The sequence below is a fragment of the Schistosoma haematobium genome, chromosome 7 (assembly GCF_000699445.3).
Source record: "Schistosoma haematobium chromosome 7, whole genome shotgun sequence".
NCBI lineage: Eukaryota > Metazoa > Platyhelminthes > Trematoda > Strigeidida > Schistosomatidae > Schistosoma > Schistosoma haematobium.
Window position 1 is genome coordinate 18546706 of NC_067202.1, and position 18271 is coordinate 18564976.

General features: G+C 36.1%; 1 protein-coding gene across 1 annotated transcript; it reads left to right on the plus strand.

The window, feature by feature from the left end:
- The first annotated feature begins 10260 nt into the window (after positions 1 to 10260).
- Positions 10261 to 17351, plus strand: MS3_00000803 (uncharacterized protein). Its single transcript, XM_051208430.1, has 10 exons — positions 10261 to 10601; positions 10659 to 10728; positions 11022 to 11114; positions 11817 to 11867; positions 12818 to 12882; positions 13348 to 13423; positions 14804 to 14881; positions 15126 to 15203; positions 16385 to 16503; positions 16974 to 17351. The coding sequence occupies exons 3-10, from the start codon at positions 11075 to 11077 to the stop codon at positions 17124 to 17126; spliced, it is 660 nt and encodes a 219-aa protein (XP_051064600.1). The 5' UTR covers positions 10261 to 10601; positions 10659 to 10728; positions 11022 to 11074; the 3' UTR covers positions 17127 to 17351.
- Positions 17352 to 18271: the final 920 nt, after the last annotated feature.

Sequence of the window (18271 nt, forward strand, 5' to 3'; positions counted from 1 at the left end):
GGCTATTCAACCAATAATTGTTCAATCAATCAAATCTAAATTACAAAAAATAAAGAAGTTGATAGAAGATGAGGGAAAATTACCAGTCACAACAAATGAACGTTATTCTATCGTGACTGGATAGAACACACACAAAAGGAGGAGCAAATCAATATGGCTACGGCCAAGAACAAGTGTCAAGTGAAGCAACACAGATGAAGTTCAGGAAGAAACACAAACTTAGTGAATGCGTAAGAAAAACAAAAACTATCATAAAAAATACAAGTATTAACAATTCAAATGTAATCAAAATACAACAATGTACAACTAAGGGGATCAATAGGAACAAAGTACAAGTATATACATGGAGGGATTTTCACCAACACACAAAACCTTCAAAATGGATCTTACAACCTCCTCCTTTTGAACGCATAAATCGGGCTTTTAGCGCCTGATAGCAACTACTTAAGCAAACTTCAGAAGACTGGAGTTTGGCGGCTTACTAATCACCTTGAATGATTTTAGGGTATCGACCTGATGTCCTGTATCAAGAAGATGTTTGATGATTGCACTATTTAGAGTCTTTCTTTCTCTTGTTATAAGGCTTTTTGGAACATGTTTAAAAAATCTGAGATATGCCCCGCCTTTCTGTTCGGCCAGTGTAGCTGCTTTGGCAGGTACACGTAAATTTATAAATACAATTGGCGGTAACATGAAAAGGATGCTTATCAACCTTCGATTGAGTTACTGAGCATGTTGTTTTATACAGAATTTGAAGTTTGGCCGCCGGAAATGATGCATTCAGAAACCTGTTGCATTGTTATTGTGGATGTCGATTGTGAGTAAACATGTCATGTATGCAGTACAGTTTCAAAACTAACAAAGAATATTTGGAACAGAACTCTCAAACAGAAAAGTAACGTAAATGTCAAGTATCTGCACGATAAATACAAAAGTGAACAAATTGGAAGCAGTCATTTATCATATCACCTGTACACACAGAGATCGAACTTAAAATGATTAACTTCAAGGTACTCCTTTAACAGGATCAGTCTTATTCAACGTTCTCGACAGCTGAATATTTCGTTTTTGCTTGGTAGGGAAACAAGTGAGTTAAGGTTACAAAATCTCCCAAGATGCTCAACAACATGTCTAAGGAATGGGTAAGATTCATTCTCAGATAAGCATGGAGGGTCATGTTTCGAAATATGTCCAAACACTGAAAATTGATGGACTTAATTGGTTTGATATTAGTTGGTAGTAATGATATTTGCTTTCAATGCAATAGTCACAATGTATTCATCAAAATTAAAAAATGAATAAACTCGTTTCAATTTGTTTCAAAGTCATGTTGACATATTTTGCTGTATATCATCAGTTATAAAACTGTCGTCACCATGTGAGACAGAGTTTTGATGTGACATATATGAAGAGTAGCTTTTGGAGATGCAGATGTTTGCCTGAGTAGATTAAAAGCCATAAACGTTTCACATATGATTATAGCAAATTAACTGACATAGAGTGTGTTTTGAACGAAATGATTTTAGGATGCCTGGACATTAATGGAATATCAAGTTTTCATTGAACGTCTTGCTTATGCACACCGTTGATCATCTTGTTAACAAAACGTTTCTTACTTGTCGATCGTTGATGTCTATTCACCCTATCAGAAGTAGTGATCATAATATCACATCACCAATGCTAACTGTTTTGAAATGCTGGGTTGGGCTTAACAGAGCACAGCCACATTTCCAGCATTTAATTAAACTTGCATCACCCATTTGTTAAACACACACTTATTATTCTACAGTTCGTATAAAGCAGACCTTTTGATTGTTTCTGAGTCATTTATTTGTTTGTATGCTTGTCTATTTTTAAGTCGGCGTATGTTGCTGCATGCTCGTTAATTTTAGTTGTTGTCACAATTACTCAACTTGTTTCTCCGTCTTACTAAATAACTGGAGCATCACTCGTTTTCAAATACAATTTACACGTTTGACATCGTATCTAACTGAATTGGTTTACGAAATATAAACATCCGAAAAATTCGTATTCAATGTTCTAAATGCGCATTGTTACCAATACGTTTTGATGATCAAGTTTAAACAATATGAGTAGAATATATTTCTGTCTATTTCATAAAGGATTTCATCAAACTAGTACAAAATGGCATGATTTTCGATTGTTTCATCAGAACTCTATTAAATATTGGCCACAAAAGATTATTCTGGTTTAATTAATTGTTCGCTATTCGTAATCGTGTGCAGACAAAACATTCATTATATTCATTGTCATCAGTGTTACGTCCAGGTATTTGCTCGTTCCCTTATTGAAGTACAGTGTATCGATCTATTTGCAATTTACGAACCCAAATCAATAAAAGAACGAAACTCCAATTTGGGTACCAAAGTTTATTCGCAATTCACAAACAGTCGACCAAAATGTCGTCCTGACAACAATAATTATAAAGATTACAAAACCAACCATCAATTTTGTAGGTTCCCGGAGTAAAAACTTCCAATTACCAAACCAAAGACAAACAGAAACCAAAATGTCCGAGAATAATGATATAAACAAACAAGTTCAGAAGTTAATTAAAATAAATACATCCAAAAACAGTGCAATTAATCATATACAATAAAAAGTTTTTAATCAGTCAAATGTCTTCAGTTCTCTCGTAACAATCAGCAAGACAGTTTTTATGAATTTTCATGTTTTATTTATCGGCTTGTAGTAGTATTTATTATTATTTAGGTTGTTTCATAGCTCTTATGCACCAACGTTTATACTTCCATCGTAATTTTAGGAAAACATGGCTAATGTAAAAAACTAGTTGTCATGTCAGTCATAAGGTCTGCTGCTTCCAGTATTTTCATACTGTTGTAACGCGTGTGTGTGACTGCAGGTTTTTGATACGCAGCGTATTTATCGATCGCCTCTGTGACAGTGGACACGTAAACACGGACGGACGACCTAGAGCGCTGATTGGTCCCGCTTCGCAGTCTGTCCCAGCCAGTTGAGTGAAGAACGCAAGTCACAGCCTCTGAGTTATGAATCATTATATTTCAAACATACTTTGTTTATATACCAATCAAGCATACCACATCGTACCATAAAATAGGAAACAACATTTACAAAATATTTAACCAGTGAAATAAACATCGACCAATAGGAAATGTACATTTAAGGTCCAAGGACACCGTAGACTTAACACGATAATTATTGGTATATTTTTCCGACTATCCTAACACATACATCATGATGTTCGATTTTACTCACTATTTTAATAAATACGATGTAAATGTTTACAAATATCTCTTCATTCATTGTAGTATGTTTGTAGTTGTATGAAGTGAATAAATATATCTTATCATGAAAGGGTTTGGGGGTGATGGTGATCAAAAGTAATATATATGACCAGTTCAAGTGAGAGCTTGTACAGTTTGTGAAGTATCCTAAATATAGTAGATCATCTAGAGTAATGGTGAAACTCCATGTTTATACTGAAATGAAAATTGCAGTCTGTACCTTGGTGAATGTCTTTCTTAAGCCTCATGGAGTTTCAAACTTCCAATCTGCAATCACCTGGCAGTAGGCAGTGGTTTCAAGATCATAGCTCACTGCAACCCCAAGATCCTCCAGCCGAACTGCAAATACAGGCAATGGGTGCCGTCGAACGAACTAGACCTTGCAGATGATCTGGCTCTCCTATCGCACACGCATCAAGAAATGCAGAAGACGACTAGTGTAGCAGCAGCCTAAGCAGCTGTGTATCCTAACATACACAAAGGGAAACGCAAGGTTCTCCGTCACAACACATCATGAACCAACCAAATCATACATAGCAGAGAATACTTCGGGGTATATAAAAACCAGGCGATAAACTCCCGAGCCGGCGAGTAAATGCAGCCGTACTCGCCGGCCAAATAGTCAACCGCAGACCCCCAATCACGGCAAGACTACGCCGACTGGCACCGGACAAGTTGGCTTTCGCTAAACGTGAGTTTGATAATTTACTAGCTACTGGTATAAGTTATCATGCTCAAAGTCCCTGGGCCTCTCCTCTTTACATGGTGCGCAAGAAGGACGAAGTTAGTTGGAGACCATGCGGCGACTACCGAGCATTAAACGTAGTTACACGCTTTGATAGTCACACCATTTCCCACATACACGACATCAAGGCACCGCTCGAAGGCACGACTATCTTCTCTAAGATCCATATGGTACGAGCATATCATCAGATCCCAGTCGCTGTTGAAGATATCGAAAAAAATGTTATCACGACTCCTTTCGGTTTGTTTGAGTTCCTACGAATATCATTTGGATTACGGAATGCTGCTCAAACTTTCCAAAGGTTTATCGATAGCAAAGTACAAGGCATCTCTCGGTCAACTTCTACGGACGTTTTATCCCACACGCGGCAGAACGGTTACGACCATTAACCGATTTATTTCGCGTTAATCCACGCAAATTAGAATTGAACGAATTCGCACGTATTGCATTATCAGAGATCAAAACGGCTCTGACATAAGTTACACTTCTCGCTCATCCTGACCCATCAGCCATGCTTAGTATAGCGATTGATGCGTCCGATATTGCGATAGGAGCTGTTATGCAACAGAACAACTCCGGTAGTTGGCAACCTCTCCAAATTTTCTCACAACGCCCCACTCCCACGGAGACGAGATGCAGCGCTTTTTGTTGAGAGCTACTAGCAGCCTGCTGTGCAATCAAACATTTCCGGCAAGCAGTGAAGAAAAGCATCTGAACCAACAAACGTAAACATGTGAAAGATTTAGCAATGATGGCGGAAAAGGCTGTTAAGTCAGAATATCTCCCACTGTTGCAAACAAAGTTCTGTTCTTGAATAATGAATTCAGGGGTGACAGGGCATCTAAGACACCAAAGAACAAACGTACAAATCCTTAAAAAAGTCTTTTCTAATACACAGCTTCAAACTGTTTATCTACCATGAAAGTCATTCAGGGAAGTCTTAAGATTCATTTGCTACCTCTGGCCATCTCAATATTGATCAACAAGTTTGCTTACTCTCGTGAAGCAGTTTGGGGCTGTACCTGATGAACGAATATCCGAGCACCACTCTGTATGAAAAGGCTGCAAGATAATGAAACATGTGACAACTGTATGACACGACATAGAAACTCTCTGGAAATCACCGTAAACCAGAACGATAAGTGAAAATCAAGGATGGCGAGGTAATCATCGACATTGATTAACAACGAAACAGGTGAATAGAACTATTGAATCAACCAGCCACACTGAACCCACCCAACATCGAAGCAGCACCCACGGACGTCCCAATCGATGTTTGCCCGTCAACAATGGGAGAAATCAGCATGGCCGTCAGGCATATCAAGAGTGGCAAAGCAGCAAGACTAGACAAAATTTTAGCAGAGGCACTGAAAGCAGACGTAGCAGTGACTGCAAGGATACTCCACATTCTCTTCCTCAAGAACTGACATGAAGAACAAGTACCAACAGACTAGAAAGAAGGACATCTGATCAAGATACCAAAGAAAGGCGATCTCAACAACTGTGATAACTACAAGAAACGTATTCAACAGGTTATTGGCAAACGGAATGAAGGACTGCGTAGACGCCCAACTTCGTGACCAACAGGCAGGATTCCGTAAGGATAGATCGTGTATAGACCAAATCGCAACTCTACGGATCATTGTGGAACAATCAATTGAATGGAATTCACCAATCTACATCAACTTCATTGACTACGAAAAGGCATTTGATAGCGTGGACAGAACAGCACTTTGGAAGATTCTTCCTTGCACTACGGCGTACCCAAGAACATAGTCAGTACCATACAGAATTTCTGTGATGGATTAAACAACAAAATCGCGAATAGAGGACAGTTGACAAAGTCGTTCGAGGTGAAGACTGATGTCAGGCAAGGTTGTTTACTCTCACCCTTTCTCTTTCTCCTGATGATCGACTGGATAATGAAAACATCAACATCTGAAGGGAAACACGGGATACAGTGGACATCTAAGATGCAGTTAGACGACCTAAACTTCGCAGATGATCTGGCCTTTCTATCCCAAACGCAACAACGAATGCAGGAGAAGACGACCAGAGTAGCAGCAGCCTCAGCATCAGTAGGTCTCAATATACACAAAGGGAAAAGCAAGATTCCCCGATACAACATAGCATGCACCAATCCAATCACAATTGACGGAGAAGATTTGGAAGTTGTAAAAACCTTTACGTATTTGGGCAGCATCATTGATGAACACAGTGGATCTGATGCAGACGTGAAGTAGCAGATCGGCAAAGCAAGGGCGGTATATTTACAGCTGAAGAACATGTACAACTCAAAACAAATGTCAACCAACACCAGGGTCAGGATTATCAACACAAATGTCAAGACAGTTCTACTGTATGGGGAGAAACCTGGGAACCACGAAAGCCATCATCCAGAAGATACAGGTGTTTAATAACAGTTGTCTACGCAAAATACTTCGGATCCGTTGGCCAGACACTATTAGCAACAACCTACTGTAGCATAGAACAAACCAGATACCAGAGGAGGGAGAAATCAGGAAGAAGCGCTGGAAGTGGATAGCACACGCATTGAGGAAAGCACCCAACTGTATCACAAGACAAGCCCTCACATGGAATCCTGCAGGCCAAAGGAAAGGTGGGAGACCAAAGAACACATTACGCCGGGAACTGGAAATAGACACGAGAAAATGAACAAGAATTGGATGGAACTAGAAAAGAAGGCCCAGGACAGAGTGGGTTGGAGAATGGTGGTCGGCGGACTATACTCCGATCGTAGTAACAGGCGTAAGTATGTAACTAAGTAAGGTATCTTTTCGATTGACTGAACCAATATTCTCATTGAGATCAGTGATGAAGTAGAGATGGAAGACTGGTATAAAAAGTAGTGAAATTGAATGATTAACTGTTCAGGAATGTGACTCTTGTAACGATAGAATAATAGCCAATTCAGTATCAATTAAGAGAAGACACCAAACAAAAAATGTTAGAACTAATGGTGATTCGCTGAAAAATAGAATGAAGACGTTTAGGAGAGTAAATTTTTCTTCTCAACAATATCAATTTTTGAAGTTGTACAAACCCATTTATAGGTAACTATTTTGTATGTAGTATTCTGTGGTAAAGTATAGTGCGTTGATTAAGTTATCGAAGATAGTCAAACTTGCTTGAGTGGAAGTCAATCAAAGTGAGGCCGAACGAGCTATATATAAACTTTCATGAGTAAGGCGCTGTGAGTTGGAGAAGGAATTCAATCCATTCTCTATCTCCGTGAGACGCAGAATATGAAATGAAGACGAAATTGATGATGAACTGAATAAAATCCGACAAACGCTTCTGAAATTTTTTCTTCAACCCATGGGCATTGAAAGCAATCTGAAACCGGGATGTTAAGTCAGAATTTCTCCCACTGTTGCAAACAAAGTTCTGTTCTTGAATAATGAATTCAGGGGTGACAGGGCATCTAAGACACCAAAGAACAAACGTACAAATCCTTCAAATAAGTTTTTTCTAATACACTGCTCCAAACTGTTTTATCTACCATGAAAGTCATTCAGGGAAGTCTTAAGAATCATTTGCTACCTCTGGCCATCTCAATATTGATCAACAAGTTTGCTTACTCTCGTGAAGCAGTTTGTGGCTGTACCTGATGAACAAATATCCGAGCACCAGTCTGTATGATTATTTAAAGGAATAAACAAATCAATCAACAACTCAGTTGTCAAACACAGTCGATTCAGTTCACATCCATCACGCGAATCTCCGTTCAAATTCCCTTACACAATATGTAGAACAGGCTCAAAAGCTTTGGATGAGGCCGAAGCTATAGCAGGAGGCGAGGATTCACGTTTAATCGATTATTCATCAACGGCCTTATCATCCAATCGAATGCTACAAATTAGAATTGCTGATTAATACAGTCGTATTCCTCTTCACCTCCTTCTCTCCATCATCACCTTTTAAGAAGACAGTTATCTCCATCTTTTGTTTCATAGATTGTTGCTTTGAACACTGCCGATACTATTACACAACGTAGATATCTTATGACTGTCTGCTACGTCGACAATTGACCAAACCTATTTTATTCAGCACTCAAAGACTTAGATTACCATGAAATAACACCTCTCCATTTATAAATTATTGCTTCAAATACTTGAAGGTTCTTGATTATCTCGACTATTCATATGCGCAACACAATTTCATCTCGATTGAATCCCGCATAAATAAGTCTGATCATCTGCGATAATTCTGCAACACCCATCTCTTATATCACACACTAATACATGCAAAAACATAATCTGTAAATACAATCGTGCAAATTCAGGAGTCGATATTGTCAAGAAGATAAGTTTCTTCATGAAACATCTTCATTAGTTTTATTGACGATTAGTGATATTCAATGATACAGCGACGCATGATTTCAGTTCCATAATGATTATCATTGATTGCTTGTTAGTTTATCTATTTGTATTTCGTCTTCTCTACTTTGATCAAGCTGGCATTCATGTTTCACTTCTCTACTTCATTTGAGACCACAATGTGTTTGGTAAGTAAAAGATATGGTTGGACGGATTTGGAAGATAACATCGGTCGACAGGAACACATTATTCTCGATGAACAGTCTTTACTTGGCTTGAACACATCATGTACTTCTAACGTCCTCCTAAATCTAACCACGTTAGGGACTGTCACTTGACGATTCAGTCAAGTTTACTTAGTTGAATATTGCACATGATCATCGCATCTACTTCAATTCTACTCATCTAATATGCGTTGTCTCACAAGAAATATTCTTTTAAAAATAACACTGAAATAGTAGTGCCAAACATCGGAATATTTCTGGTGACCTCAGTTGTTTGTAGAAATTCCAATGATTATACTTTCTCTTCATCTATCACCTCATTATATTTAATTATTCAAATCATATGGTATTGTCTATTGTGTAGTGGGCGTGATATGAAACTTTGTTAGAATAATGAATACCGCTTTCTCATTATGTGTTTATGTGACTGACAGTCATCTACATACACACAGAACAGAGATGAATGGAGTTCTCATTTTTCAAACATTCCTGCTTTTGTGAAAAGCAAGTAAATTGAAAACAAATATTTTGGCAGTCAATTCATAGTTAGTCTCGCTTCAGCTATGAATAAGCACTGTAACCATTTACTATCTAAACTGCAGTGAGTTTAATGGTCGTTTTTTCGTAGAATCATTAATACTTGCAACCATATTTGCAGTATGGTTTTGTTAAGCTATCTATTTAAATCATGAGTCCATGAATAGTACCTTATCATTAGAAACGTAGAGCACTGGACCATTATATAACATACATCGATTCTGATATCTTTGAAAGACTTATCAATCCCCACAACCCTACCTTGGTGATTATCGTGTGCTCACTGTTAACTAGCTCCTTCTGGGGATTCTCGGAGTTCTTGTGAGCAAATGTGACCAGTCGAGTTATTCCTTTCAGGCAGAGACATGTATCTATCTCAGACATTGGTGTGTAGTTGCTTATCCTCGTGGATTTGTTGAAATTAGACACCGACACTATTGAATGTCAAATAAGTGGTCTAGAGGTTAAGGATTGGCGCGCCAGACCAAAGATGCTGTGTTTGAATCCCGCGTGCAAAATTGTGGATGCGCACTGCCGAAAAGTTTCTCACTAAGACGAAGCAGTTGTTCAGTGCCTCCAGGTTTTCAATAATAGTTTAATATTCATCAAATAATATTCTCAATTGAAGTAAAGTTCAAATGTTTGTGCCTTTTTTGACATCCAATTGAAACAATTTGTGCCACTTTGATTTTAACCAATCAAGTCAAATTAATGCGTCATTGACAGCCCATTAACAGGTTGTTACGCGTAACAAAGTGTTTGTTCGTGAACACATGAGCATATATTTTGAACTACAAATAAACCAATCACTTATTTTAAAGTATTGCCAATCATATCCAAAAGCATTTTCATCAACGGCTGTCAGGAATTTCAACCAATGGTGGATAAATATCTGCCTATGTCCTCGATAGCTACAAAGATATTGGATAATAATGGATTCATCTAGCGAAATGATTGGTTAACAATGAAGAGATGATTTTATGAAATTAGATCTTTGCGATGGTTACTTTGAATCATAGAAAGTCAGAAAGAAACAAACATACACCTGAAAAATCTATATAAACCTAACAAGTTCTGGTAAGATAATTATACTATTTTGAACGGAAAGATGAGGTGAGTGTTGACTGAACACACGAAGTTATTGTATGTACTATATGAATTTCAGTCTGATTCAACGAGATAACATTGTTTTCTTCATATCAACCATTTCAGATATACTTCTCTATCTAGTCTATTGATACCGGTCATCGTGCTTTCCAAATTCTGCGACTGTCAGGATATCTGCGAAAACCCTGAATTAGCGAAATATGAAAATGTGATTTCAGAAAACGGTTCGTATAAATATGTAAGTATACAGTCAGATTCTAATGCACATACACAGTCTCATTATCATTACTCACGAACAATACGTCACAATCAGCCGTATCCAGTTGTTAGTGACAGTTTTAAAAAAATTAGTACTGATCAGGTGAGTTGACTACATTTCGTAATTGAACTACTAATTCTTATGTTTGGATCTTTTAAGAATGTTACACCGAAATTTTCGTTTAAATTTTACGGTAATAACGTCACTAGATTTGAGATTTCTCGTGATGGTAAGATAATTTTTTTCTTTAACTTAAAATTGTTATTGAGTTTTGTTAATCACAATTCATTCCATGAATCAGGTTTGCCAGAATTTCTTCAATGAATCAGTTTTATGCTTTTTCTGACATTCAAAACGTTTGATAGACTCCTTTTTCTTCTTATTGAACTGATCAAACGTTCGATGTCTGATAGCAAACTAATTACAGTTCATGAAATTCATTTTTGTCTCCTGTTCATTTCAAAATATTTCATTCATCCACTATAGAATTTCAATTAAATTGTATGTTTTCATTGAATATAGGCTACATAAGAGTATTCACAGAAAAAGACATCGGAGTGATACATAATACTATTATGAGCAAACTTTATCGTGAATGTGAGATGGTAGACAACAGTGAGTTTTTCTATTATCCCATAATGTTTTCTTTTGTTTGTTCACACACACTTGTTGTGCATAAATGGTTCAGTATTTAGCTTGATTATTACACGAAAGCTGACCAGTTCACAGTGATTATATTGCTTCTGTGATTTGGTACCACAACGTGTGTTCACAGCACGTATTCATCACTGTCAAGTTAAAATATCAAAGAAACACAGCCATTCACTAAAAAAATAAACAAAAATCGATTCAGTAGAAATTATAAACCAAGCGATGTGGTCGCTGAGTGAAAATGAGCTGTTATCCAGTCTATTTAAACAACAATTCAAAAGATGTCTCATCGACGCGATTGAGTCATCAACTTTATGAACTGTCAAATTATACTTGACGTCTTCCAACTCTTTTCTGGCACTTAGTTGATTCATGAAAGCTAAATATCTCTTAGTCGCTATCTGTGAACCATTGGATTTTTAACACTTTTTAGACTATCCTGTTTATAAAATAATGACATTAAAACCCGCGCCCTTCCATAAACAATCAATCAACGAATGGTGATTGTACATTCAAACGTACCAGTTCACTTAAATCTCGGAAGGAAGGAAGGAAGGTGATAACTCGTCTACCAATACACTTTTTGTTAGAATGTATGTTTATTAAAAGAGGTAGATATTCATTATGCAGATATACAAATATCTTTTCGATTTTCATTTTTTTCAGATGATTTCATTGCTGTCAATTGGTATTTTCGGATGCTTCATGACGGTACAAGTAAGCGAACACTGAATAATCATTTGATATCATATGAAATCTTAACACTTAAAACTACTCATCGTGTTTGCTCACACCTGCCTGTTCAGTTTGTGTAATTTTATTTTTACCAATGACTGGTAGAAGTAGGAATACATAACGCTTTTGCAAACTGAGGGTGGACTTGTACGTGGAATCCCATGATCAATTATTCACAATGATTTGGACTCAAAGAACAGTTATTATTGACTGAAAGAGACTAGACTTGACGAGTAATAAATGGATGAATGAAGTTACAATGCCATCTCACATGTGGAAACACTGGTGCACAGATTCATCATCGTTGACTGGCTTCAATGGAACTTGATGTAAAGTCTGTTTATTGTAACAAATGAATTGTGTTATATGTTCGTCCCAAAGCCATTTTCTGCACGGACCACATTCTTTGACACAGTCATTCCTAAATATTGCCCGATAAAATCAGTAAATTCCTAGGGCAATATGTCTGAAACTATTCACTTCACATCTTCAACAAATAAATCTGTGTTCTTTGTAAACGCCATGGTCGGAGTCAGTCGATTGATCGATTTACCAGTGTGGTTAATGAGCAATTAAATTCAGAAGTTCCGTTTGTGAACAAACACTCAACAACACAAATCATGTGTTCTTAGTGTCGACTGATTTGGGAGTAATGATAGAAAATATTACGCAGAATTGTATTCTTCTCGGGTTCCGAAGACTAAACAGCTGACATTCTTTTTAAACAAATTGTGTTCGTATGTTTTGCATGAGGTCCACTTGATATTATTTATAACGAATTCAACGAAGGAAAACATTTGAGATAACACGGTATATGTTTGCTTAAATTGGATATTTTTTTGTAAGTAGGCATATACAGTGTCACACCTAACAGTAACAAGCTCATCATCATTACTTAAGTATTCTAAATATCAATAGTCTTTTGTTTACAGCTCCTATATCCAAGATAACTAGTGTGATACATTCCGGTGGGAAGATATCCCTCTATTATGAGAACGTAAGTTGTACAATTGAATGGAAATAAAATTTTGTTTAAAGTACTATAGCTTAATCCACTCTTTCTTGCGTATCAATAATGTCAAATGTATCAAGATACATTGAATACGACAGAAAGAGATCAACTTTTGTAATGTGCAAACGGACTATGTGACACTATTATTAATCATTTAATGACACACACTTTAATGTACCACTTGCTAAAACCAGTGAATAATTAGAAGTGAAGAGTCATCAAAAGAAACGATGATGTCTCTTCACGACAGATGAGGACAAACAGTGTACTTCAGAGTACAGCACGGAAACAGTCATATTATGACAAGATTTATTTCGTCTTCTGGAGATAAGCTGTTCGGAAAGTACATTGCAGAATATGCTGAGGGATTTAGTGTTTAAACTGTTGATCATTTCACAGTGTGTATATTTTTGAATGTCAGTGTTTGATACTTCCAATACTTCTTTTCAGATCCCCACGGATAAAGAGGAAAGTCCACTGACCTCCACTATTCAATTTGTAATTCACTGCGGAAAAACGTTGGAAGGTAACAATTATTGCTGGTATTTTGATGTAGAGTAAACCCGTCAACAGTTTTCTGTTAACGTAATATTACTTTCCATTCGTTCACGGTTATCTGCATGTCAACATAGTGACCTGCTGTTTCCGCTTACAAAGATAATTTATAACTGTATTACAGTCTACAATGATTAGTTGATTTGAATGTAAGACAAATCGATCGAAGTGCACTTAAAGTGTTGAGGATAATCGTGAAGGATAAAGTCGAAATACGTTCCGTAAAATCACTGTCCAAAAATTACTGTATACTGGATATTCAACGTCAATTATATGTTTACAATTCTTGAATGGAATTTTAGTAGTTACACCCGATAAAGAATCTTAGTGAAACCCAATAATGAAAATGTCTAATGTATTTGGAACAATGGAACACTGTATTGAAATCAAATTACATGTGTTTTTAATTCAACAACGATCATCCTTATCACTGTAACAAATTAGATTTGAGTTGTTGTGATGAACTTGTAAGGGTTCTGTTTCAGTATTTTGTGATAAATTACACAGACAATGAATTTCGTGATCCATATTTTCTGACGTTTTCTTAACCTAATATTCCGAGTGATAGAACCATGATGTGTGAATTTCATTACAGTAAAACTGTGTATAGCCATTGGAGAATGCTTACACATACATTTAACGACGGACTGATCCAGACAGGGATATACGAACGACAATATTTGACAGACCATATATCTACTGATTTATTTACTTGCTCACTCACTCGCTCATTCACTCACAGAACAAAAAGTCTCACTTGTTGTCCTCAGTCCTATGACTACTCAAATAGAAACAAAAGAGTGATGCTTGTAACTGGTAGTTGTTTTATAAAATGCTAAATCTTCATGCCATACTGAAGTGATCATGTGTTGTCTTAAGATCAAGCTGAGTTTCAAGATAAGCGTTTAGTGAAAGTGATTCGGTGGGATACAATGTTTTGTCATTAAATGTGAGACAATGCACTAAGTATTTGGTCAAACGGTGTACATTGATCGGTTGAAATATGTAACTTAGTCTTGAACAGTAAATCTCAATGTTGACTATGTGTAATTTGAAATGTCGAAAGAATTGTACCGAGTTGAACATGTTTCTTGAAGATGTTACACTGAGAATGTTTTAAAATGAATCAGAAATTCAATGTTATCATTTTTCATTTACTAGTTAAACACTGGCCGCTTTCCATATCAGTAATGATGTAGAGCATGTTTTGTGAGGATTTTGTATGAAAAAACTCTATCTGTAATCAGAAATGTTTAAGTCTTTATTTTACGGTACATGAAATGATGAAACGAATTGTTATTTGATTAACGAGAAATCGAAATTTCAAGTGTTTTTGTAAAATTTATTTCAGATGAGATATTAACTCAAATAATAACTCCTCCACAATGGATAACAAGCGACACGTTAGCGGAGTTTGAACCTATCGAGAGTATGTTAAACCTTATTTAGTCAGCATTGAATATTTCCGCACTTGAATATATCACTTCTGTTTCATCATACCATAAATTTCAAGTGTAATTTTATTTAGCCATTTCACGATATCCAGTATTGTTTCTCTGTTGACGCTTCCCTTGCTAATAATAGTTACACGTCGATTTGCTGTTGTATATTCAAAATGATTAAGTACTCAACTTGAACTACTACAGAAGTCTTCGCTTTCACCAAATTTACAGATGTGAGAAAACCTGAAATAACAACTCCTGCAGGATGGATGACAAGTGACACGTCAGTGGAGCCTATACCTATCGAGAGTATGTTAAACCTTATTTAATCAGCATCGAGTAATTCCACACTTGAATATATCACTTCTGTTTCATCATATCATAAATTCCAAGTCTAATTTTATTTAGCCATTTCAAGATATCCAGTATTGTTTCTCTGTTGACGCTTCCCTTGCTAATAATAGTTACACGTGGATTTGCTGTTGGATATTCAACATGATTAAGTACTCAACTTGAACTTCTGCAGAAGTCTTCACTTTCACTCTGCTTTGTCATGCTTGTTCGATAAATCGTAGGTGTAGACTAGTCACGCGTTCAAATTGCAATTTATCATGGTCGATATATATATACAGTAACAAAATTACTGATGATTTACACAACATAAGACTGTTTCCTTTCTCATGAATATGTAAAGTGAGTGTGAAGTGGCTGTGCTTCGATAAATAATCACCCTCGAACCGCTATATATATAGAGAAATGGATGAGTCATCGAATAGATTGAGCAGCTCATAATGAAGCTAGCAGTATGGGTACATGCGTAGGCAATAAGCAATGTTCAAGCATATCTATTTCATACAAGCACAATAAAAATAACAGTACAACAAGTTGTCATAGCATGGATGACTTTTTCCAATAAATACGTCAACAAAAGACCTTGACTGAACTAAACTCAATTGCACGTGAGTCGCTAAAATTGTCTACGGACACTTTTTAGTTCACCATGTGTAAGACTATTGAAATAACATTTCAAGTACTGGAAGAATCACTCGATACATTAGTGTTCGGATCACCTTCATTATTTGTCGAACAAAATGTTATTTTCACTAATCCAATGAGTCTGATGTGCTGACGTTAAACAGACTAGAACGTGGCCACATATTTTGAAACCTTCTATCACATGATAGGTTAAAGAGAATGTTTTTGTGGAAGCCACAATGATGATTCGAAAAACAAAGTCACTCTTCTTTTGTCTCTCCATCGAATCAACAACATTGAAAATAAGTTTTCGGTCTGAGAACTGCTGACCTTCATGCACTGATTTCGAAATAATCAGTGCTAGTGAGCTCACGAATTGATTGTGCACTTTACACATGCAGAAACGGTATACAAGATATAGATTGATGATAAAACTGATATCAGTTACACGTTTTGCTATTCACGTATCTTTTGTTTGATAACCTGAAATACCGTCTCCCTAATTTATTTCACAGTAAGTTGTTCAAAACACGATTCCATTGAAAAATGCCAAAATGCGACAACATCAAGTGTGAAATGTATCTGGTATGAAAAAGCTCATATATGCATTAACAGCGATGATAATGATGTTAAAGTGAGTAATTATTAAGATTCATAGATTGTTTACAACATTGCTATATTCCACATTGTACATCTGATTACTCGGAAGAAAATTTTATTACTACGAATACGTTTTGATTTCATGGTAACAACAAACAATGAACAGAAACGTTGTTTAACACAAATGCATGGAGTCATATTAATTTTTGAGCTCACTGAGCTTTAAGTGACTTCAGAAATGCAATATGAAAGCGTATGTTAATGTGAATTGCCATGAATCTCCGATGAAATCGGTTTGAGTGATGAAGCGTATTCCGTTGGAAATTGTATATTATGTTTGAATAATTATTGAAAGTTAGTAGACTCTCGTTGTTAAAGTGCAGAACAAAGCAATCACTAAATTCACACTGAAGAAACATTTCGGAAAAATACCGCAAAAACTGAACCCTGTTTGGTGAATATTTAATATTTAGTATTAATGCTACCGTTTCGTTTCTCTTTCAGGACACCACTTCAGAAATAAATGGAGACAGTAAACATGATGACACACCTCGTTACTTGTATATCGTGATACCAGTAGTCGTCGTCGTCGCTTTCTGTGTCATATGCATCGGTTGTGCTATTTGGATGTATAAGAGAAAGAAGAGTAATCCATGATTTACAGTTATGTCTTATCGTTTGTTTTTATTATTTTGATCGAGTTGTTTTATTCTGTATTTCATCCGGAAACTTCTTTATATTCTGTTAACCGTTTCAATTATTTGAACAAGTTTTATACCATTTTCTGTTTATTAACGTATCGACTGAAGTCATTCTGGTGATTAAATAACTGAAATATTTACGTGAATTTATTTTTCATTGAATAAAAGCTGAATTATATTATAAGAGTTTTACAGCATTTACTTTAGAAATTAGCAGTATTCTGTATATGTGATTATGTGATCATTGCAATCAATAATGAATCCGTTGTGAATGTTCATTTTGATGTAGTCTCACCATGGGAAAATATTATTTGAAATTCGCAACGGTCATTGTTATAAACTGATCAGTCAAAATACCATACTAGTTGAGCGTATACTCACGTAAGACTGAAGAACAGTGTGGATTGAATAAAGTAGTAACAGTCCGACCGTAGCATTGCTAAGATGACAGATTTGAAAAAGAAGAACACTATGGTGTTTCTACCAGTTGATGATCACTTCATTATACACTATTCATTTAATATTTATTCGCACTTACACGTTATTATGACAAAGGATATTGCAAATATTCATTTGTATTGTTTGGTTGAGCGTTCCCGTTGATGTTTAGGACTGCAATCACATGGTATGGCTCAACCTTGCAGAAGTGGTTATTCTGTATAACTTGTCTTTAATCATAGTAATTATATTATTCTATATTTAGCCTAAATGTGTTCTTTACAAGCACCAAACGTTAGGTCGTGCATTGTTACTATACGACTAGTCAGAGTAGACAATGATGTGACTCCATGTAAGATCATATAGATTAGGCAGTCACATCATGACATATCCACAATTTTAGGATTCAGTCCATTATTGCAATGTTATCAATAACAAATTAGATCATAATTACATACACTGTGTAACTTAACTGAACAAACCACATGTCACTGTCACATTACACGTTCAGCATAACCCAAATGTGACTGATAGACTAGACTGAACACAAGAAACCAATCTATTCCACGGTCAAACATACAATTACCTAATACGTCGTATGCAAGTGGTTATGACATTTTTCTCCACCTTTTCAATTATGTACAACAACGAATATTAGGGTAT

Coding starts and splice junctions, on each gene's coding strand:
- MS3_00000803 (XM_051208430.1), top strand. CDS start 11,075: ATGAGCAAACTTTATCGTGAATGTGAGATGGTAGACAACA. Junction 13,424..14,803: donor CTGCGGAAAAACGTTGGAAG/GTAACAATTATT, acceptor AATTTATTTCAG/ATGAGATATTAACTCAAATA. Junction 16,504..16,973: donor GCGATGATAATGATGTTAAA/GTGAGTAATTAT, acceptor TTTCTCTTTCAG/GACACCACTTCAGAAATAAA.